The following is a 25,113-nucleotide window of genomic DNA, read 5'->3' as shown; positions in this document are numbered from 1 at the left end:
TTAAAAGTAAAGTAATACAAAATTAGAATTTTGAAAAAAATGAGAATGACAGAGGAAGAAGCTTGATGTCAACTGCTGGAATCCACACATGTACACACAGACACACATATACAAAAGAAAATACTTTTGTTTGTTTACTGTTTTTGTTATTGTTTTAGATTGGAACCATGATCTCCCAACAGAATGGTATAAGTAAACATAATAGGACAACAGGATTCAGTACAAGGACCTACAAGTTCTGAGACTTGCTTTAAGTCCTGAACATTTATGGATCTCTATAAAGATAATAATACTGTCTTCTTTCTAGGTTGTACAGTTAACCAAGACAGAGATTGGTTCATGTGTGTAATGGGGTGCTTTCACTAATACAGCTTCTAAAGAATTGATAAAATAAAGCCGGAATCAAACATCTAAGAAGATCACTTCTACAAGTCTTTTACTTTCTAGAAAACCATTTCTCCTTCCTAACCAGAGAGGCTGGAATTCCTAAGAAGCATGCTTCAGAATAACAGTATTTCTGAATTGCTTCTGACTGGGTGGTGTCGCTGAGGTATTCATTCATATGCTCCCCCAAGTCTCTTTTCACAGTCAGTGTGACATTCTTCTTTCCTTATGTTCCTTAAAGAGACCCAGTTGGCTGGGACCTCGACCCTTCACTTTAGTTATCAAATTCCCAAGCAGAGGGGATGAATGTTGAATGTCAGGGCACACTGGGTTGCAGCATCTGTGCCTGGCCTTTACATATATGCAGCTTGCCAATAATTGCTGAGTTTTCTCTCTGACAACAATCATCACCCCAATTTGTTCCCCACCCCCACTCCACCCCCTAGTTAATTATCAGTTCAGAAATTAAACTGCTTGCTTCTCCTGCAGTTGTCATGGCAACAGTTGGCCTGCACCTGCCACTGAGTGAACAGTGGCTCTTTCAGAAGAGGCAATAGCAGTTGCTGGCTCCACAAAAGCCAGGGGGTAAACTAATGTTTACCTGTCTGGGGACCGCAGTTCCTGTCTATTCTCCTTCAGGTACTTTCTTCTCAAGTTCCCCCCCCCCAAAAAAAAACTACCTATTTGTATTTGACAAAGAAAGGGAAAAGTCTGATAAAGTGTTGTATCCTTGTTGATTTTTATAATCCTACCCATCAGCGTTACTTACTCCTAGGCAACAAGTTGCAAGATCTAGATCTTCTACCTCCTGACAAATGCACTGCAGTATAAACACTGAACATAGGGAATTTTAAGCTTGCTAGCTCTGGGTTCTAGTCCTAACGATATTGCTTGCTAACTGTATGGTTATAGGTCAATCACTCAACCTCTTATGGTATCAGTTTCATAATAAACATAAAGGTGATAACTATAACTATAAAAGCTGCTTTTAAAAAAGCTGCTTTAAAAGTTCTAAGATTACATAGGTCTAGCTCCTATTCAATGTTCACTGTATCAGGAAGTCTCACTGTTGTTGCTACCAATCCTGGTTAATGCTTAAAGACAGGAATAAGCTGCCGTCTTGGTCACTTTATTCTTGTCTAAATGACAGTACCATACGACAGATAAAATGCCACACTGCCCCACACCACCTAGATCAAGATGCATCTAACAGCCAGAGCAGAGAAACACTGAGAAGCACTGCTTTCCCTACCTGGCTTCCTTGAAATTTGTCAGCTCCTCCCTCTCTGTACTGCTTTTCTCACGTTCAATCTCACTTTCCTTTAAATAGAATTGATGGGAGCAGAGATCAAGGAGACATGTAGTCACCAAGGAAACACAATGCTTTTCATTTTACAACCACATTGCAACCTACAGAGAACTGGTAGTGGTACTGAGGACTTTGGGGAGGGGGATGTTTATATAAGAAAGAGTTTTTCTTCCCTGAACTCTCTGCTTATGGATAAGAAAGCATTTCTTTCATGATCCTGTAACCACTAATGTTTAGGGTGTCTAAACAAGTACATTTTGATCCATGGTAGAAATCATTTGAGATACCACACTATTATATCAGTATTGTCTTTCTTAGAACTTTGAAATCACTTCCTTATAGTTTTAACGTTAAGGACACTCAGTGACTCTACAGTTCATACCAACTCAAAAAAGACTGGAATAAAGAAAGGAAGAAAAGAAAATAAAACCCACCCACTAGTATGTGTTCCTAGCATGTGAAAGTTTCCATTGCCTCCATCTTAAAAAAAAAAAAAAAAAGAGGACCCTCAGAGGGTGGGAAAATACACTGTTACCTTTTGCCTGCTTCTCACTGGGAAGAAGCAAGAAGGCACTTGAGACTAACTAGCAGGTTTCTTGCACAACAACAAAAAAGACACAATGATCAAATTTGATGTGGCTGCCCACAGGAGAGAGGGACATTACAAGGCCATCAAATACAATTATTCTTTAAAAAGATGCTGGAATTCTGACTTCCTAAGACTTACTTATTCTGCTAAGAACCAAGCCAAAAGGCTAGAAAGACAGTAAGAAAGAAGGTGAGGTCACAAATAGACTGCTTAGAATCAGCTCTAACTGAGAAACAACATGGCATCCTTCAACAGCAATTTCTTTGACTAGGTTTTAAGTAAAAGATCTACACCCTACATTTGTAAAATGTTGGTACATTAAGATTGCTTTTCTCCATTAATTTGAAAGGAATTAGAGAACTATTTTCCAAACTTGGTTTTAAATTAAATTAAGATAAGAACTGTAAAAATAGGAATATAGATAAAATGCAAATCAATGAAGTCCTTCCACAAACGTTTTGTCTCATATTTTGTGTGTATGTATGTGGGCACCTGTATACCAGAGCATGCATGTGCATATCAGGTGACAATTTGTGGGAACTGATTCTCTACTTCTACCATGTGAATCTCCAGAATTGAATTCAGGACTCATGCTTGGTGGCGAGCTCTTTTACTAGCTGAGCCAGTTCACTAGCCCAGATGTCATATACTGATGGAGAAACAGGCATTGAAAACAAATAATTTAGGAGCTGGAGAGATGGCTCAGTGGTTAAAAGCACTGCTTGCCCTTCTAAAGGTCCTGAGTTCAATTCCCAGCAACGACACGGTGGCTCACAACCATCTCTAATGAGATCTGGTGTCCTCTTCTGGCCTGAGGGCATGCTTGCAGAAAGAATACTGTATACACAATAAATAAATCTTTAAAAAAATAATTTACAATTTGTAACAAATTATGAGGCATGACTAGAAGAGGAACAGGAATTCTGGGCATCAAGAAGTAGTATGTAACAGGAAGCTTAGGTCTGACCCTTTTGCTGTCTCAGCACTTCTCTGCAGCCTAGCTATACAGTCACTCAGCAGTCCCCACACAGGACGTGCGTACCTCAAAACCTTTATGTTTGCTGGTTTCTCTGTTTGGATGACCTCCTATTCCTTCCATCAGAAAATACCTCACTCTACCCATTTGCCGAGATCCAGAAGAATTCTTTGAGTTAGCAGTTCTTTGCACTCAATGGATTTACTTTACAGGATTATTATCATACAAAGATATAGCTTACACTTCGGAGTCAAACTACTTGAGCTTGGAAGCAGATTGCCATTTTTTTGTTGTTGTTGTTGTTGCGGGGTTAATTTCTCCATTAACAGTCCTGGCTGTCCCGGAACTCGCTTTGTAGTTCAGGCTGGCCTTGAATTCACTGAGATCTGCCTGCCTCTGCCTCCCCAAGTGCTGGGATTACAGGTGTGTGCCACTGCCGTCCGGCTGACTGCCATTTTTTTTTAAAAACAACATGATCTCATAAATGTATAACTTTTCTGTGACTCATTTTTTTCATCTCAGATGAAAAATAAAGATAAAATATAAACCAGTTATAGGGCTATTGTGAGCAAGAAATGATTTAATATATCTAAATACTTAAAATATATCCTCACATAATTCATTAATATCCTCACATTAATTCATTAATGTTTCTTTAAATACCTTAATGATTATTATACTGCAATTAAATATGATAATAAAGTTCTTTATTAACTCTCCCAAATTAGAAGTTGAGATCTTTTTAAATACAGAACTAAAGTCTGATGTGGGAGTCCCCTCTGTGTGCTGTGATCACCATTAATAAATAAGAAACTGCCTTAACCTGTTCATAGGGCAGAACTGAGGTAGGCAGGGAGGACCAGACTGATTGCTGGGAGAAGGAAGGCAGAGAGAGAGAAGCCATGGGTCCGCCAGAGATGGATGCTGGGAACTTTAGCTGTTAAGCCACTGTCATGTGGCGATACACAGATTAATAGAAATGGGTTAAATTAAAATGTAAGAGTTAGCCAATAAGAAGCTAGAGCTAATGGGCCAAGTAGTGATTTAAGAATACAGTATCTGTGTGGTTATTTTGGTTCTGGGCAGCCGGGACAAACAAGCACCTAACCCAACAAGTTTTTGTCCTCATATACTCACTAGCATAGACCTGGGCACAACTGAGGCAATCTAAGATCTGAATCTCTTTTGTTTGAGAAGTTACAGAACAGAACTCCCAATGGAGAGCCTCGTTTGGATAAGCCTTGAAGTCTAGAATATAAACATGCACATCATCCTAACTACCCGTGCTGGATAGCAGGTAGAAATTGATCAGAGAAGAGCTGCAGCAGGAAAAGTGACAATAGAAGCCTGTTCTTATCCAGCCTTTCTTTAGCATTATGAAATCCTGAACAGTAGGCAAATGTAAAGAGAATATAATGCAATAACTATACAGCATTTAAATTTAGAGGCATAGTCATGTCAGAGGCATTTTTCCAGATGCAAATGGATTCTCTGGTTAATACATGTGCACAAAATAAAGTTGTGACTCTCAGGCAAGTTTCTGAAAACTTTAGCAAGGAGGCTAATTTGGTATAGACAGGCAGTACAATGTACAGCAGCTTCACTGTCCACCTGGCTAGAGGAGGCGATAGGCAAAATAAGCCCATGCTCCATAACATAAAAATGTCAGTTAAGACACTCCCAGGCTGAATACCAAATTAAATGTTGGAACCTTGCTTTGCTTAATGAGCAGCCCAGCAGTTTCTACTCTACACACAAATATCAGAGTCCCTTTCTTCAGCTTTTAAACAAGCCTCCTAAGTTGAAGAGAATGTAACAACCAAACCATCAATTTGTAATCTGAGGATAAAAGAAACATGTATATCAGTGACTTAATTATTTTATTTTGATAAGCTCTAGGAGGTCAGAAAAATATATGGTTACTCATGTTGGGAAAGTGGAATATGTAGCATGCACCTTTAGGGTAACTTCTTTATTTAAAATATAAGTAGATGATGTCCTCTCTCCTACCACTCCCATGCCTGCCCCACACCCCAACAAATTAATGGCCTCCTCTTCCTTAACCATTGTTGTTCTTAAGGAAACAAAACTGTGATTTACAATTTTAAAAATTACTAATTAAAATGAACACAACTAAAATGAATAAATACTTCCCAAAGATTATGTGCAAGATAGAGGCTTGCTCCCAACTCTGGCACTACTGGGAAGTAGCTCATCCTTAGAAAGTGAGATCTGCTGAAGAACCAGGGTTATAGGAGTATGCACTAAAGAGCTATTGAGATTCTGACTCTCATATATTCACTACCTACCAAGATGTACTGTCTTGTTACAGATCCAAGGACAAGACAGTCCATGACCATGGATTAAAGCCTCTGAAACTGTACGTGAGAAAAATTTAACTTTCTTCCCTTAACTTATCTCGGGGATTTTATTGCAGCAACAGAAAAATGACTTAACACAAACCCCCAAACTTGGTAAAGGTGGGAAAGGGAGGTGAGTATTTACAAAGAAATAACAGTGTACAAGGTTAAGTGACTTGACAAAGGTCACATCATTGGTCACAGGCACAAACAAAAAGATAGGTAGGTTAATGCCTTTTGTTCTTACTCCTTCCAAACATGCTTCCTATTTCATCAGACAATCAGCACGGGTCACATTCACAATGATCTCAACAGGCACTTTATGCCTGAATAACAGCTAGCTTTGAAGATGAAAATTCTACAGAAGTTTTCTGTATAACTGATACTATTAAAAAGCCATTTTCCTCTTAGTTTAAAAAAAAGTCACACAAAACCTCAACAACAAATCAAAATTTAATACTGATCTTGCTCCTTTCTTCTGAACACAAGAGTTTAAGGGTCTTTCTCTCTGCCTCTGACTGCCTCCCACAAAACAATTGCTTTCACACCAGCCAATCATACTGCCACCCCCTCTCCTCAAATACATATTACTTCTCAGCAGGCTTCAGCAGGGTTGGAGAAGAAGCCAATCTGTGAGGCAGTGAACACAAGAGCTCCCATAATAGTACAGAGAAGACAGAAAATTGCGGCCAAAAGTGTAAATTGCTTTTCTTGCTTGAAGAAAAAAAATAATCATTCTGGGCTTCAAAGACACATCTACAAGATGACTCTATCGTAGTTAGTATTCGTGTTCTACATATTAAGTCTTTGGCTCTACCTAACCCTTTAAGGATCCTTGCCAGCCATATGACTGTCTATCATGATTTGAGTGGTAGATAACAGACAGAGAGCAAAGGAGACTATCCTGTGATGTCAAACAAAGGCTTGCTTGGCTCCCTAGAGAATCCTCTTGGTGTTGGTGCTCAGGAGATTAAGTAGATATCCCTGGATAAGCACAATAGCTAAGGAGAAGAGAAATCACTTTCAGAAAATAGGTCATAGCAATTACACATCAGTGAGTCACGATGCCCAGGTTAGAGAGGTAGTGAAGTGATTCTCTGAGGACTGTGTGTGAATTCTCTTGGCTTTCACATAAGGTCACAAAGAGCCTTGTGCTTGCCATCTGCAGACGGTTCAAATAAGCCCCCAAAACAGATCAGACGTACTTCATAGTTCTGCTACTTACTATCTAGCTTGTGCTCTCTCTCTTTGAGAATTTATTAATATGTCCTCATTTAACAAATGGGAAATTACATCATAAGAGTTGCATGAATCATATGAAAATATATAGTAAGCAGCACTTTGGATATAATAAACCTTCATTACAGGGTAGCTACAATTATTGTTGTTGTTAATTTGCTAGACAACTACACAGTAAAATTTGCTAAAGAATAGGCATAAACAAAAGCACAGTATCTGGCTATATCTTATCCAACAGCCTAGAAAGTCAACACTCAAGAGAAAAGAAGACAAGAAGACTCCAGCTGGTGAAAAGGAAGAAAAATCTATTCCACAGGATACAGGATTTTGTTGTTGTTCCTTCCTCAGTAGAGGATGACTGAATATAAAACCTAGTCCAAATATTCATTACTTAGCCATTCTTTATGCTGGGAGACCTGTATTTCCCTCCTTCCTTTATACATCAAACTCTATTTTAATCTCTCAGCAACTATGAAAACTATGGAAAAAAATTCCCTTTGGCTTGTTGAAATGGTAAAGTGTATATATCATAAATCAAAGAAATTTTAGATCAAAGGCAATCTGCCCTGAAGTGTTAATTGGAATAGATTGAGCCAAATGGTAGTTCAACACAAATAAGCTGAATGGAACCCAAAAGCACGGATTTAAAGCTTAAGAAGAAAATAAGAATCCTCTTTCCTCTTTTTGCCAATTTAGAACATGCTCTCAAGAGCACATAATACTGAAAAAGGGTTTGTCAATTCCCAGTCCAAGAGAATCCGGCTGACACATATGGCAGTGTGGCTGGAGGGAGACAGCTTGACATCTTAGTTACTAGTAGAGAAACTCTATGCCTTGTCACAATGGCACTGAGGTATCTGCAGTTAAACCTGAAAGCTAGTCTCTCACACTTCTCTGCATGTGACCCTGTACTCTTCTAATCAATGTGACTTTGGAATGTTGTCATAACAAAATGAAACTGTTCAGCCTAATCAAGCTCTGTCAGGATAGAAAAGCCATTTCCTATCCCATGGAAATTACTTCTGCTAAGCTCTTGTCTCTTAGCATGGTCTTGTTTGAACTCTCTGGGGAAAATAAAGTCTAGAGCTGTGTCTGTCCTAGATTTCAAGAAGCTAGACAATAAAGGGGTAAAGGGGCCATGGAAAATTCGGTGTCCAAACCAAATTCCTGTGCAAAATGGTGAAAATGTAGTTAATAACTAGAAAAAAACCCCACTGATTCAGGATCATATTACAAGTCTAGTGCTGGAGCTTAGATATGATTTGTCCCAGTGTGGCCATAACCGGAAGTAATGTAATCTTAAAAGGGTGAGGCCTACTGAAATGTGACTTGGACACTGAGGCACCACACTGGGAAGGAATTAATTTAGGCCTATGGAGTTGGATTAGTTCCAAGAAAATGAGAGCCCCAAACCTCCCACATTGAGCCCCTTTCTGTACATATTCAAGCTACTATGATGCCTTTACAATGAGGTCCTCACCAGAGCCAACAGATAGTGGTGCCACGATCCCTAGAACCTTCAGAACAACAAGCAAATCAATGTCTTTATGTAGTACTCACCCTCACAGATTTTGTTGCAGAACACAAAACAAAAACACCTCATGTAAGTCAATTTACCTAGGCTTATTTTGTTTTCTTGTTTTGTGTTTGTTTGTTTTTGAGACAGGGTTTCTCTGTGTAGCTTTGGTACCTGTCCTGGAACTAGCTCTTGTAGTCCAGGATGGCCTCAAACTCACAGAGATCTGCCTGCCTCTGACTCCCGAGTGCTAGGACTACAGACCTGTGCCACCACCGCCTGGCCTAACTTACCTAGGCTTATGGTTACCTCCAGTTCATTTTCCACTCTGAAGACAAAGCAGAGACCTCTAAAATACAAACCTACTCAGGTCAACTTTTGTTCAAAGTGCTGTTTTTTACTCTTTTTGAGAAGAGTTTCATGTAGCCCAGGCTGGCCTCAAACCCTTAATCCTTCTGCCTCTACTTCCTGAATGCTGGGATTACAGGTCTGTGGTTTAAAATTCTTTAATGGCTTTCCACTGACTGCAAGATAGTGCAAATACCCTAAGAAAGTTTCTAAAAGATCAAAATTACTATAGTGCTTTTTATCTTCTACTTTCTCTTCTCTAGGGTTTTTACATAAGAATTTGCCTCTGCCCACAGGAACTAAGCCATGCTCATCCTTTGCTGCCTTCTCTCCTTCCAGACCTTTATACATACACTCTTTTCTGTTAGGACCTTCCTTCCTTCCTTCCTTCCTTCCTTCCTTCCTTCCATTTATTCTTCTTTCCTTCTTTCCCCTCCTCCTCTACTTTTCTTCCTTCCTTACTTTTTCTGATTAGACAATGGTTTAACTCTTTCCTCAAGCAGCCTGAACTTCCCTTATCACTTCCTCCATCCTGCTGCTCTAAAAGTTCACTCTTCTGTCTAGACTCTAAATGCACAAAGTAGGTACCATGTCTGTCTTAGTCACCATTATGTGTATAATGGTGTGTAGCACATGCCTATGCTACAGGAAGAACATAAACTAATTTTAATGTTTATTTCTTTATGTAAGTGATTTCATGAATTTATGTGTAGTCCATGTGAACAGGAATCCACAAAGGCTAGAAGAGGGCATCAGATGCTCTGGAATTAGTTATAGATGGTTGGGAAGCAGGTACTTTTCTTAACTGCTCAGCCATTTCTTCAGCTCCCACAAACACATTTTATTTTATTTATTTTTTTAAAGATTTATTTGTTTATTAACTATACAGTGGTTTGCCTCTCTGTGGGCCAGAAGAGGGAACCATATATCATTATGTGGTTGCTGGTAAATGAACTCAGGACCTTCAGAAAAGCAAGCAGTGCTCTTAACCTCTAAGCCATCTCTCCAGCCCCCCACAAACACATTTTAAAGGAATAAAAACATGGGAAGAACTAGGAGGGTAGAAACCATAATACAGAACAAGCTTGTTCCTGAAAATGTTTTAAGGTAGACTCTGAAGGCATTCTCTGATGTGTCTGGCCCAAATCACTGCACACCAAAGTGGGTTATTTCTCTGGAGTTCTGAAGTGGAAGCTGAGAAATACAGCCCTTAAGAAAAGGAAGGAAGTACTAAAAGATGCAAATCCAAGACATTATTTAGAGCATTTTAAGGATGGGGTTGAACAGTGCCAAGTCCTGTTGATCAGTGGAGTCCCATAGACTCTCCCAAAACATCACAGGCTATTGCCATCGTTCTTGGTTATTCTCCAGAATTGGATGGCAAGACCCTATTGTTGAAGACCCCACATATTTGAGTCAGTAGACATGGGGCAATTGAGCTATACTGACCTAGAAGTTTCATCTCTAGCAGCTAGCTTTCACAGTAGTGGAAGATACCATGCAGGCTATTGGGGATGAGGTGGGTAGGTTGTATCTGATATTCTAACTCAGCTGTAAATCTGGCAAGATATGCCCATGGAGAAGAGTGGGACCAATGTTCTGGGAGTAGCTGAGCACTTTCCTGGTTGGATTTAATGCCAATCCACAAAAATGGGACATGTGCCTGCTACCATTACCTGGCCCAAGAATCCACAGCTGGGTAGGTCAGGAGCCCCAGGGAAAAACCTACTATTATTCTGCTTAACAGATATCATTTTAGCTCCCTAAATATTTATCTTTATAGCCATATATTATTATTATGTTTTCAACCCTCATCAGAGAAGTTTCTTTTGCAGTAAATGGTGATTAACACAGAGACTCAAAATTGACCAATATGCAGACTAAGATATCATAGACTGCTCAGCCCTAAATGGGACATCAGTATCATATGCCCTCCTCTGCAAAGTCCTCAGAGGATCACTTGAGGAGGAAAGACTGTAAGAGCCAGAGTTAGTGGAGGGTTACTGTGAAACAGCCTTTCAGGACAAGACAGACCACTACCCACATGAACTCACAGTGCCGGCAACTGCACTCACAGAGCCTGCATAAAACCGAGCCAGCCAAAATCCCAGACTGTGGATGAGGGAGAGGCTCACAAATCCCATTCTTAGGTGAGGATCTATTGGGAATTGATAGCTGCTGGGGGAAGAAAAATGCCAATTTTTTCCAGGGTTGTGATAGTTGATAGGTTGCTCATATTCCATTGGATGCTCCTATACCCATGCACATAACGGCAGTACTAAATGGACTCAGTAGGTTTAAAAGGAATACATGGAGTTGGAAGGTAAAAATCACTGAGGGGATATGGAAAAAGTTAGGGAGGAGGAAGTAGGGGGTAGATTTATCATATCACATTATATTCATTTATGAAATTTGCAAACAATACATTTTTAAGTAGAGGAGGAATTCAAAATATGGTAATCAGCTCTGTCAACTTGACAGGATCTAAAATTACTTATTAGACAAACCTCCACATACTTGGGAGGGGTCATCTAGGTTATATTGGCTTCTGAGCATGGCTGTAGGGAATTATCTTGATTAGGTTAAGTGAGGTGGGAAGCCTTTCCACTGTGAGTGGCACCATTCCCTAGGTGGGATCTTGGACAACATAAAAATTAGAAGGTGGGGTGAACACAAGCCTTCACTGCTCTGCTCTTCTGCTGCAGAAGGAAGGTGACCAGCTGTTTCAAGTTCCTATTGCCCCACCATAAAAGATTGTACCTTGAATTGTGAGCCCAAATAGACCCTTTCTCTCTTAAACTGCTTTTGCAGGGTTTATTTCATCACAACGACAAAACAAAAACAAAAACCAAAACAAACAAACAAAATCTAAATAAATAAAACCTGAGACAGGAGGAAAAGGAACTATATTCATTGGTCAGAAATAAAATCTGAGCCAAAAACTAGCTCTCTGGGCAATCTAGGACAGTTTGTTTAGATTCCTTTAAGAAGGAACTGAGCTACATTAGTGGCACTGAGTTCTGAGGAACTCTGGTCTCTGCAGAAACCATTCAGGCTCTAGTAGGACAAAGACAGTGGATCACCTAGGGATACAGTCTTAACTGCACAGAAAGAAAAATGCTTGAAGTGAAGAAAAACCCACTGAGATTCTACTTAAAATTTATTAGGAAGGAAGGACTTGTGGTTAAAGTAAAGGTCAAATATCAGAGACCCAGACACCCTTTTTGCTATCTCCCTGTTAAGTCCTTTAGTCTCCATGACAGATGGGGCCTGTCTGGACCATTACAGTTTGCTTGATGGCACAGCTGCAGCATTTCCTAGATAGAGTCCTTTCTCACTGCTCAAGCAGACGGAGAGTGAAGAGAGGAAAGTCAAGCCCGAGTTCATTATAAGACTGAGGCAATAATAACTGCTCTGTTAACTTTCTACCAACTGTTGATACAGTGAAGTACAAAGGCTTCTCTCCCCTTAAATAATGTTTTTTTATGCCTATGACCTAGTATTCATTTTGCTATTCATTCTGACAGAAATAATGCACAATGTAGAACACATTCAAAAAACCCAATTTATATCATTAAAGAACATGGTAAGTTTAGTATGTCCACCTGATAGTCTAATTATCATTCAAATACAGAGCCCGCTCTTCTGAACAAGGACTCTGAATGTGCTAAAGAACAAAGCAAAGTCCCTGTCACTATGTACTTTCAAGTCCACCTTTATCTGAAATTTACAGGCAGAAAATGACACAGACGGGGAAGGAGATAGGAGTCCTACAGAACAAAGGCCTCACAGCCCTGGATTAAGACAGATATTCCTTTTCTCTGCAATCCCTTGCTTATCTCTATTTTAGGAGCATTAGAAGGTCACAAACATCATTCCACTTCTGAGAACAGACAAGCAGCAAAAATGTAGTCATACCTGGGTCCTTCTTCGTCACCCTGAAAAACAAAGAAGAAGGAGGGTTAGATAGAAATCATTGTTGGTAAAAACTGACTCAGATTTCTTTAATTTCATGTCCAAACCAAAAGCAAGGTTGTCTACTTATTTTAACAAAGACAAACCAAAAGATGTCTAAGAGGTAAGACAAAGACTAATATATCCCTATGTTCAAACTACTCAGCAGAGATGGACTGATAATTTGCCCTTGCAAGCATGGAATGTGAACACAGACCTAGGAGGTCTAAATAATAGCCTTGTTTTTTTATTTCTATAGCTGGCAGTATTTAGTTCTCAGCAAACCAAGAACCCCAAAATAGCAGCGGGTCTTGGGCAAAGTTGACCAGCTACAAAAGCATCAAGCTGTTTTCTTCAAAAACTTATTTCTGTCTTTGTCTAGCACTTTTTCTTGAAATATGAACACAGTTGTTCTAATACACAGCATATTGAGGTGGGAAGAGTTCTAAATCAGGACTCAGGAAACAGAGGTTCTAGCTGAAGTTCTGAGACTTATGACAATGTGCCACTGGAACATGCTAATTTGTAAAACAATCCTTGGTTTTCCCATCTGTTAATGGGTAGTTTGAGCATCAGTAATTACCCAAATAATACTTTCCCTCTTTTTCTTATTCATTCTGCAAAAAATGTGTATAATTTTTCTATGTGGTTCATTTTCTTGATCTAACTTCCTCAGTAACCATCACAGCAAATGATTGGCATCTCCGTCTGTAACGAAAGGAGAGCTTTCAAATGACTCTGAGCCTTTCCCACTGCACTCATTTACCCTTTCATGTTCCCTTCGGCAGTCAGCAGAGAACATACCTTCTGGTTATACTCCCGGAGAATCAATGAATAAATTATCCCACCTTGTCTAAGCTGGAACTAGACATCCTGGGATCAAATCTAGGCTCTATCACTTACTAGCCAAGTTATTCTGCCACTTTCAACTTCAACCTCCTAGTTTATAAAGTAAGATAATAACTGTCTCTGTAGTAATAAGATCAATAAGGATTAAATAATGCTCATAAATGCTAAGCATAGTACCTGAGTGGACACTGTTAATAAAGGTTACTGATTAATATTAGTAGTAATTCAGTGTGGATCACTAAAATTATACAAGTGTGTGTAAGTGCTAAGGATAATCTTCTATTAGTTCCCAACAAGGAGCCTATACTCAGAAGATAAACTACATATGCTATGGGCTCTACCGAAGTGATAAACAGAATGACTTCAGAGACAAAAGGAAGAGAAGGTGACATATACATTGATACTTGGATAAGCAGGATTCTCCCAGGCTGACAATAGTGAAAAGTGGAAGGAGCACTGCCCTCACAAAGGAAAAGACATAACAGTTTAATTAAAATAGACACAATAGTAGATAGACAGACAGATAGACAGATGATTGATAGGACAGTAGGAAGAAAGTTCTAAAAAGAGCAAAGACATGATCGTTTAATTAATAGAGAGATAGATGATAGGATAGGAAGGGATGGGGAGAAGGGCAGAATTGGGGTTCTGAGGAACTAGGAAATGAGGAGGTGGCTATGTATTTGGGGCAGGATGAGAGTGGGGCTAAGGGCACCGTGGGTTGAGTGCACGTGGGATACAGACTGATTACCAGAGTAGGCCTGTAAAGGGAGCTCCAGCCAGGAAGTGATTTAATCATTCTATGTACCGGAGACTGAAAAGAAGGGCATTTTAGCAGACTATCGAGGGGTAAATGGTCTAAGGGCACTAATCATTGTGCTTCAGTGAGAGAGAGGGCACAAAGAGCTGAAAGGATGATATAGGGTAGTAGAGGATTTCTTTGCATTTTGATCAACTTACACATCTCAAGAGTACTATAATACAGCAAGGAAAGTTCATATAATTTAAATTTTATGAGTTATACAACCATCAGTGACACAATTTCTCAATTATCTTTGGCTATTTAAACATACCGATTAAGAGAACCTTGTAGGAAAATACATCTAAGTGCTCTCCCATGACTTAAAGCAAGTTCTCCTCACAGCCAAACATCTTGGTACAATGGATATGAAATGGGATTTGTGTATGGTTTTCATTATACCCCCCCCCCCCATTCTAGCACTTTATGAGGCTGAGGAAAAAGAGTGGTGAATTAGAATCCAACCTACATAGGAAAACTTGTATGAGATTGAGTAGGATTTCTGAGTTATAAAAACAATCTTACATTAATTCGGCATAAAAGTTTGGTAATTAACTTTTCAAGATTCAGTTTTCTAAACAAGTATGTGATAGACTGTTCAATAATGGGGACCATTACTGAGCTTCTTCTGAACTACTCATTGATATTGTTTATGAGGGAACAGGAGAAGAAAGGAAAGGCAGTTTTGTTGTATTTCCACTTTTTTTCAGAAACAACAGTCACTACTACAAAGTATGCAGAATGCCAGAATAAAAGTTTCAGTATTGAAGGACTGAACACAGATGAAAAAAGCACATTTACAAAGCATACATCTATTTAGATGACGTCACCAAACATCCAGATGACTATAACTTGCTGGTAAAAAATATGTACATGCTGGTCCTGGTACCCCAAATGTTCACCTCTATCTAGAAAGCCTTGCTAATTCTAGGTCCTCCTTTAAGATCAGGCCTGATTCAGAAACTTCCTTGCAGTGGGACAATGGTCTTTGATCCAGTCACTTGTATTATTTTTAATAAACACTGATTGGCCAGTAGCCAGGCAGGAAGGCAAGAACAGGAGAATTCTGGGAAAAGGAAAGCTCAGTCTGCAGTAATTGCCAGACGTAGAGGACACGGATGAGAATGCCTCGCTGATGAAAGGTACCAAGCCATGTGGCTAACACAGACAGGAATTATGGGTTAAGATGTAAGAATTAATTAATAAGAAGCCTGAGCTAATAGGCCAACAAGTTTATAATTAATGTAGTAGACCTCTGTGTACGTCTTTGGGACTGAATGGCTGCAGGACCAGGTGGGACAGAAACCTCTGTCAACACTTCCTCACTGAGAGCTTGGGAAAATGATGTTCTTTTCTAATCTCTGTGCCTGTGGAGTTCATCCTCCTCACCTAGCACCGAAAGGAAACTTTTGGTGACAGTACCACATGGTATCTCCCTCACTGGATTTCAACCATTTGAAAAGAAACTGTATTGTTCATATCTAAGGTGCACAAGAATATAGTAAATAATTACTTAGGCGTTCAGGCAAAGATATGGCAGGATTTAATATTAATTTTTAATGGCATTATAAGTTAATTCTGGCTACAAATAATAGAACTGACTTCTTAGATTAAGCAATATTCCCAAATCCCTCCTCCAACATCGTGAGTGCTCTTAGTGACCTTTCCTTTATACTTTTGACCAGTGGAAATAAGGTTCACCAAGATTCAAGTTGAATCTAAAATCTGCTCATTCAGGTAAACCTGCAATAATCATGACAAGTTTAATAATAAAAATGAGGGTAAGACAACCATTGTCCCTAAGAATTATTGTTTCTTGAGAATTTAAATGCTTCACAGCATTCATTAAAGATGGTAAAAATTAGTAATAATTTTGCATATGTTTAACAATGCCTAAGATTCTACATTTAACTTGCTTTGAATCATATCTCCTTCACTACAGAGTAACACTAGATATATTAGACAAGTAGTTTACTCTTGATTTCTCAGGGTGCCCAGAAGCAAACCCAGAACCTTAGCATGCTATGTGAACATTTCCACTGTGCTATGTACTAGTCCCAACTAGGCATTTAAAATGATAGTGGATATAGCTCATATTGAGAATATGACATCAATTTCAATTAGCAAACTCACATTTTTCTAACAATACCTGGACACAAAGTAAAAACTAGTGGGTTTTTAAATTCAAAAATCAACACTTAAGACATGTACACTTCATTTTTAACAATTTCTCCCCAGAAACAACCTTTCCTAAGATTATCTCATTGTAACTCAAAACTCTCCTTTCAAAAACTGTCAGAGCGTTGGGGGATATACTCAGTTGGCAGTGCATCTAACATGCACAAGGCTCTGGGTTTTGTCCACTGTATTACATAAATTGAGTGAGGTGGCATAGGTCTGAAATCTCAGCACTTGCGTAATAGAGGCAAGAGATTATTCTCAGCCACATGGCAAGTTTGAAGCCAGCCAGGGTTACATAAGACCCCATCTCCAACAAAAACAAACAATAACAAAAACCATATACATGAGGCAGAATATAGAAATGTTCATGAATTACAGATTAAAATAAGCATATCATTCAATTTTTACATTCGGATCACTTTTCATACACATACCTGGAGGGGGGCCTAAAGTCTTTGGGCAATATTGTAAAAACAGAGTAAAAACTAGCAGGAGTGTTAGCTAGACACTTCACTGGCAAACGGGCTTCCCGAGTGAACACATGCTCTCTAGAAGTGCCCAAATAGCTCTATACTGTATCCTCCTATTTTGTAAAGTCCTTGCTGAAATGGAAGGAGGACACTGAGGCAGAGGTAAAGGTCAGACTGCAGACTACAAGGAGACACAGGAAGTACCCAGACACCCATTATTTAAGCATATTATCCTGAATAATAAAAATTTGGATAAAATATTTTTAATATTTAATTCTGATAGAGTAGAAACTCAGAAAACAGAAGGGGATACTTCTTAGCTTGAATTATGAAGCAAATGTATACCTAATTCCAAAAACTTACAAAAATATTAACATAAAAGTTACAGATCAATACCCCTCATAAAGTCATAAAACCTTAAATTAGCAAATAATACATCATGATTGAATAAAACTTTATCCCAAGAATATAAGGTTAGTTTAATATTGTAAAATTAACCAATGCAATTAATAATTACAATACAATACAGAAAATCCATATAGTCATTGTAGATACAGAAGAGAAAAGATAAAATTCAGTATAATTTATGACTAAGAAAATTTTAATTTGATGAAGAGTACTTGGAAACACCATGACCAATGATAACACCCTGAGTACTGCCCTGTACAGCAGTGAACAAAGCAAGACTAGATCTTCACCATCATGCAGACACTGCACAGGTGGGCCTAAACTTTAGAGGGAGAAACACGACTGTCGTCGATAGCATGACTGCTGATGCATAAACCCCAAAGAATCGATTAAGCTACAGGTATAACTAATATGGGAATTCGACAAGGTTACAAATACAAGGTGAGAGCTAGAGAGATGGCACAAAGGTTAAGAACATTGACTGTTCTTCCAAAGGTCCTGGGTTCAATTCCCAGCAACCACATGATGGCTCTGTAATGAGATCTGGTGCCCTTTTATGGCCTGTAGGCATACATGCAGGCAGAAAACTGTACTTATATTAAACAAATAAACCTAAAAAAAAAAAAACAAATACAAGGTGAAAGTTCATTTGTTGCTGGGTACAGTATAAGAAGTTACAACTACTTGGAAGGCAAAGGAAGAAGGACCCCTTGAACCAGAAATCTGAGGTCAGTCTGGGTAACACAGTGAAACCTGTCTTAAAGGAAAAGTATTTTATGTATAACATAAAAAACCTGAAAAATAAAAATTAAAACAATTCTTTTTATACTACTGAAAATACTAAGGACACAAAAATATATTTAGCAAAAGCAGTTTAAATTAACTGAAAATTTTGAATCATTTTGAGAACATATAAGATAAAACCTATAAATTAAGACATATATACCATGTTTCATAAAAGTGCTGTTTTCTGTAACTAATTTCTCTTCAGGAGTTCTATATTCAAGGCATATTCCCTTCTCATTCATTTTCAGATGTCTAATTTAGTATGTCCTAGTGTGGATTTCTTAAGAATTTATATTGTTTGGGTTTGCTCTACTTCTTAAATTTGAAAGTTTATATTTTCAACTGAAAGTTGAGAACTATTATTTTTCATATTTTTTTGAGCTTAACATTTCTTTCTTGTCCCTTTATTATATTGATGTGGGATTCCCCTCTGTATGCTGTGAATACCACTGGTTAATAAACAAACTGTCTTGGCCTGTGATAGGGCAAAAGAGTAGAGCTAGGCAGGGGCAGGGGGTACTAAACTGAATGCTGGGAGAAGAAGGCGGAGTCAAGAAAAGTCATGTACTCCCAACAGAGACAGACTCTGGAACTTTACCTGGTAAGCCACAGCCTCATGTGATGCAAAGATTAATGGAGATGAGTTAGCCAGAAATATGCTTAAGCTATAGGCCAAACAGTATTGTAAATAATATGGTTTCTGTGTGATTATTTCAGGAGTCTGAGCAGTCGGGACTCCCTACAACAAATTGGCACCAACATGGCCAACTAAAATCCACTTAAAACCTGACAGTTTGGGAAGGAATTCTAGGCCAAAAAAAAGTTGAGCGGTAGCAGAAAAAAGCCACAGTGTTTTGAAAGGGCCGCTTTATGGGCAGTGCTGCCAGTGTGAACTCTGGCTCTTTCAGAATGCCGAGCATTTAAATGGGTGCTGCAAGTTACTTGGTGGAAGCATGGGCCAACTGGTTATCAGAGTTGAGGGTAAGGACAGCTCCCACCTGGCAGTCTCAGAGGTAGTGAACAGACTGGGTGGAACAAGTAGGCAGGGCTGTATTTCCCCTATATATGCTGCTACTAAGGTTTTTAAGAAGTGCTTAGCAGTTTAAAAAGCTGTCCTGGATTACACATATGCAATAAGGACAGACTCAGACATAAAAGACCTCTAAATGAGATACACTGTGTTTAAAAAATGTACGTAGGCTTGGGAAAGAAAAGAAAAGGAGTAAAGAGACACTAAATGTAATATAAAAGAGTACAGTCAGTCACAGATTAAAGGATTAAAGATAATAAATACTAAACTTGTAGAAAAAGTAATAAATTAAGAAAAATAAGCCACATAAAGATGGAAACTACAGAGAGTCTGGATTGTGTATATTATTGTGTTTTCTTTGAATTTTTTGACTGTGAAGGAGCTAAGTAGAGAGAGACATTTCATTGTATGGGATGCTAAGCTAAACCAACCTATATATTTTAAAGGTATCTTTATTCCAAAATTTGGGTCTAAGGATACCTTGCTTTGGAAAAGAGGTTCTTCTTTTGTTTCCAAAGAAGATGAGAACCTGTGGAATCATTCCACACTGGTGTGGTTTGGTGGACCAAGATCCCCCAAAAGGTCGCCATAAACACCCCCAAAAATTACTTTGCCCAACAAAAAGCAGGAAGCAGTTTGGAGAGAACTACATCCAAATTCCCAAATATTGTTTATAAATGTTTGTTTACATTTAAAGGGGGATATGTAATAAAGATTTGCATTGCATCTTAGTTTATTGATACAAATTTAAGGTCAATTTTGTTATATGTATATTTCTGCTCTTGATTAAGGTATTGTTTGTTAAGCTCATTTAAAAATGAATGTACAATTAAGAAATATATGTTAATAGATATTCATCTATAATAGTCAAGCTTGTAGTCATGTTAGTTAGGTTTTCTAGATGTCTCTCTCTTCCTTTAAATTACGTTGGATAATACTTTGCCAGGCCAAAAAGCCAGGTATAGACCCTAGTACCTAATACCTGCACTCTAGTGTCTATACCAGTTGAACTCTTCTCCAAGTTTTTAGTTTATTATGTTTATTATAGTTTATTATGTTTAGAGATCACACGCGGGCATTTCCATAATTAACAAACAAGGCAGTCAGGCTCCCCATAGTTCTCCTGCTAAAAACCACCAGCATTTTCATTTACCTCTGCCTTTGGCTCAGCTGATTCATTAGAGGTATCAAGTTGTTCCTTGGCCTGGGCCATCTGAGTCATCAACCTATCCATGTGAGATTGGATGTCCGCCAGTATCTCAGTCACATGAGCTGTGGCCATTGCTTCTTGGATGTCCACTAAATGAAGGGCCTTCTGCTCCTCATCAGCAATCACTTTCTGAACTTTCTTAAATTCCTGCTGTATAAATACCTTCATCTGGTCTCGAGTTACCTGTAGAACACAGATATGAAAGAAGTGTAGATTTAACATAAAGAAATAGAAAAGGTAGAGTTTTTTTTAATAGTGCTACATAGTCCTGCTCAAAATACAAATTATGGTTGCTGTCCCATTTTGAAGTCTTAGAAATACACTCTCAACAATATTCTTCCAAACCTTTGACAAATTTCCTGGTAACTTTTTATTGTTCAGGAACTAATTCCTTTTTTTTTTTTTTTTGCTTTGGGTTTTACTGATTTATAAACCAGTAATATATAACTACTTTAAAAATTATAATAGAAGAATATATAAGATAAAAAAGTATAATTTCTAGCCAGATACGGCAGCTCATGTCTATAATCCCAGCATGCCAGAGTCTGAGGTAGAATCAAGAGTTCAAAGCTAGCACAAACTACCAGTGACTTCCAGGACAGCTGGGCTATAGAGGGCTCTGTCTCAAAAACAAACAAAAAGGGAAGAGGAGAAAGTTTGAACCAGGAATAGTAGTACTTGCCTGAAACCTTAGTACCTAGAAGGCAGAGGTAGGAGAATCAAAGTTTTGAGATCTATTGGTCAGTATGGTAAGATTGTCTTGCAAAGTCAAAACACAGTAACAATAATAAAACCCAAAGAAACTACCAGTTCAGTATGTGTTCTAATTTTTATTGGTTACTCACATACACATAAAACTGGATAATGTTTCTATAAATAGAGCCGGGCGGTGGTGGTGGCCTTTAATCCCAGCACTCGGGAGGCAGAGGCAGGCGGATCTCTGTGAGTTCGAGACCAGCCTGGTCTACAAGAGCTAGTTCCAGGACAGGCTCCAAAGCCACAGAGAAACCCTGTCTCGAAAAACCAAAAAAAAAAAAAAAAAAAAAAAAAATAGATTACCATGAATATACACTTCTATGTCTTGCGTCTTGCTTTTCCATTTAAAATGTTGGTGAATACAGAAAGCACCTTCATCTTTTGTATTACTTTTTATCACTTGCAAAATATAAAGATATATCCCATTCATTCTTCTCATAACAGAAATGTGCAATTTCTAAATTTTTACAACAATGAATATCTGAGGAATAACTCTTAATATTGACATGAGTGTCTTCAGAGATCTCTTAAGTCAGTAAGCCATTTCACACATATGCTAAACTTACTGTGCTGCTGATTTCATACATATGCTAAAGTTATTGTGATGCTGCCAAACTGCTCTCTGAAGAGGATGGAGCAATTATACAACATTGTGCAAAAGGAAGCACTGCTCTACAACCTTATCAATACTGCATAATATCAAACTGTTACATTTTTCAATGTAGTAGGAAAAAATGCTACTGTCTTATTTTACTACAACTATAAACCAAACACACACACACACACACACACACACACACACACACACACACAAACGCATGCACACATTCACATACGCACACACACGTGTGTGCAGTGTTTGGCTAAGAAATAAGAAAGGCAAACAAAATAAAAACCTAAGAGAATAAAATAAGTTATTTTAAAAACTGTATTTTCTCATTTTGCTTTGCTGTTTTTGTGGTACTTGGGATCAAACCAAGAGCCTTACAAGTACAGGGCAAATGTTCTGCCACTGAGCTACATCCTCCGTTTCATAGGTGTTTTAAAACAACCATCCATACTCTGTGTGCCTGAGAAAAGGAACAGGAAAGGGGCTGAGGCGGTTCATTTGTTAAAGTACTTGCTGTGTACACATGAGGGCCTGCATTCATATTTCCAGCACTCAGATAAAAATGGGTACAGTAATGTACACTGGTAACCCCAGTGCTGGGGCAGGAGCAGACAGACAGATTCTGGAGCTCATTAGCTAGTCAGACTAAGAGAAAGAATGAGCTCTTTCTTTCAGTGAGAACTCTTGTCTTAAAAATAAGGTAGGACTGGAGAGATGGCTCAGAGATTAAAGTGCTTGCCCTGCAGGTGTGAGGAGCAGAGTTCAGATCCCAAGAACCCATGTAAATGTCAAGTAGGCATTGCAGCCCATCTGTAATCACAAAGATCAGGAGACTAACTGTACTGAAAGCTTTGTTCCACATGCATACAGACATACATCTAAACACATGCAAACATGCACATACACAAGTATGCCAATCATACACAATACACATGAAAAATTAAGTTTGAAAGATGAAGAGCAATTATTAGAGACACTGCACATCAATTTCTGCACTTACATACAGACTGTACATGTGTATGTGCACCACACACACACTGAAGAATTAGAACTATAGGTAACAAGAAAAAGGACCTATGAAGACCATCACCACACCTGGTGATGAAGTTCATTTCTACTAAGTTATTTCCATATTTAATACATCAGTTCTCATAAGGTCCCCACCAGTATAAATGATTTATATCTTAAAGAGTTAAATCTTATCCCATGATATATTCTATATACTCTTGTATTTAATATTTCCTAGCTAGGCTAGGCCCAAGAAATATGTAGACGGGCACTTCACACATGCATAATTGGACACATAAACCTTGGATTAAAAAACGTGTACTAAAAACAATATCTATGCAAAGCATTTGACATGAACTAAAAGCTATTAACTCTTTGCTAGCTGAACTATAGGAAACCAAATTTTATTTCTTTTTACTAATCAGAGGTAGCTTTAAAAGAACAAGAAGAATGAAAAGCTTCATGGAAAGCTGGAAAGCATCATGACTTAATAAAAACTGTATTCCAGAAAACTAGGTCTTTTTCAATGACAAGATCTCCCAAGTTCATGTCTCATATATGACTGGAAAAGCTAGTTTATTAATAAAACAGTGCATTTCTCAGGCTATGAAAATTATCAAGCAGTTTAGAAACATAGCAGATGTGAACTCTGAACTACATTCCATCACCAACATTCTCAGTAAAGTCATTCTCATGACCTAGTTAGAAACCCAACTTCCTCAGGTTTGACACTGAGAATGTTCAAGAAGACATTAAGTAAAGTGATATTTCAAGTCTTCCTGTTGGGCTACAACCCAGTAGTGGAGTGCTTGCCTCCGGTATGCAGTGTCCTTGGCTCAGAGCCCCAGCAGCACAAAAATCAAAGAACAAACAAATAAGCACCCCAATCTTTCTTAAACTAGCATTCCCATCTTCCCTGCATGCCTCCAGAGAAAAGAGGCCATGTGTGGTGTCTGCTCTACACTTCCCTTCATGAGCCCTGTGTTGATAACAAAGCACTAGGCCTGCAGCCTAATTCTCTCTCACAGTTGTTGCACTTCCTAGCTCCCTCATTACCAGCTTCTTTTTGGAAATTCTATACACTCTTCGCAGGTCACTATGATTCAGAGTTTTCATTCCTGCACCACTGACACTTGAAGCTAGCAATTCCTTGCTGTGAAGAGAAGCTAAGGCATTATATGATAGTCAGCAGCATCTTCCCTACCTCAGCTGTGACAACCGAAAGTCTCTGGACATTGCGGGAAGCAAGGAGAAACATTAGACTTTGCTTTCCTAATTTTATCCCATCTTTGGAATACAATTACTACTCCCTTGAGAGAATGCCTGTGATGTCTGGATTGTCTCTCCATGTAACTCACCTCAGTATTTCTCTGCTGTGCTGGACACGCTCCTATTTCCTAAGCCAACACACTTCAAATGGAATCACCACCCACTCCTCTGTACCACTGCTGCTTTTGTTTACCAGTGTCTCTCACGTTAGGGACTATAGGAAGCACTAGGTGTGGATTACTTCAGTTAGCCACTACAGTGGTACTGTGAGGTAGCTATCATTATACTTATTTTACAGATGAAGAAACTAAGGTGAGGAAAGAAATCTAACTCTGCCCAAAGTAAGTGGCAAACTGGAGTCCAAATTTGTATACTATGAATACATAACCTGCCTTCTAACTATATGATTTTGGTTTTTTTTTTTTTTTCATCAAATGCTGATGTGCCCTCCTACCTCCCATTCAAAGTAAGGGCATTTAGGTAGGTATCTATGATACCAACTCGGGTCAGTTTCATCTTCCTCTTCCCAGGGCTTGCTCATAGCAGTAGGCAGCTGGTTCTGAGGGAAACCACACTTCCTCTGCCCTTCTACAGTATGGCTGGAGGTCTCTCCACCTCACACTGATCTTCACTAAACACCCAGACCCCTGCTTCAGCTCTCCTGTTCAGCCCTCCTTTGCCCAGTCTATTGTCGCCCTAATGCAGTCCACCAACTTTCTGAAACAAAATTCTAAGTGACAAGACATTTGATGTGAACCTATGCCTCAAATCCAGCTACAACTTCCAACTATATCTTAGTTTTTGTTCCCTTCTCATCTCTCCTTGGCTCTGAATTCTTAGGTTTTTGACCTTGACTTCAAACACCGCCTTTGATCCTTTCAATATTAAAGACTATTTATATTCCTCATTCTCACCACATTGGAAGGGAGACCTTAGCTTTGATTTTTTTGACCTGGTTTATACCTCTAACTTTCCAAACCACATTCTCTCAGACAATAATCCAAAATTTCAATCAAAATACTCCATGCTTCCTCTATTTTCCTCTGGTATTTATTCCCTAAA

General features: G+C 38.6%; 1 protein-coding gene across 1 annotated transcript in view; it reads right to left on the bottom strand.

Annotated features, from left to right (window-relative positions):
* Trim44 (tripartite motif containing 44) overlaps nt 1–25,113 on the bottom strand; it is a 105,143-nt gene that overhangs the window by 46,891 nt on the left and 33,139 nt on the right. The window contains exons 3-4 of the mRNA XM_005364097.1: nt 20,352–20,591; nt 12,640–12,659 (exon numbers count right to left, since the gene is read on the bottom strand). Of these exons, the coding sequence (XP_005364154.1) occupies nt 12,640–12,659; nt 20,352–20,591 (260 nt within the window). The remainder of the gene's footprint in view (nt 1–12,639; nt 12,660–20,351; nt 20,592–25,113) is intronic.

Source organism: Microtus ochrogaster, assembly GCF_000317375.1.
Source record: "Microtus ochrogaster isolate Prairie Vole_2 chromosome 14 unlocalized genomic scaffold, MicOch1.0 chr14_random_1, whole genome shotgun sequence".
NCBI classification, from domain to species: domain Eukaryota; kingdom Metazoa; phylum Chordata; class Mammalia; order Rodentia; family Cricetidae; genus Microtus; species Microtus ochrogaster.
Note: the sequence above shows the minus strand (reverse complement) of the source record. Positions and strands in the feature narration are given on the sequence as shown.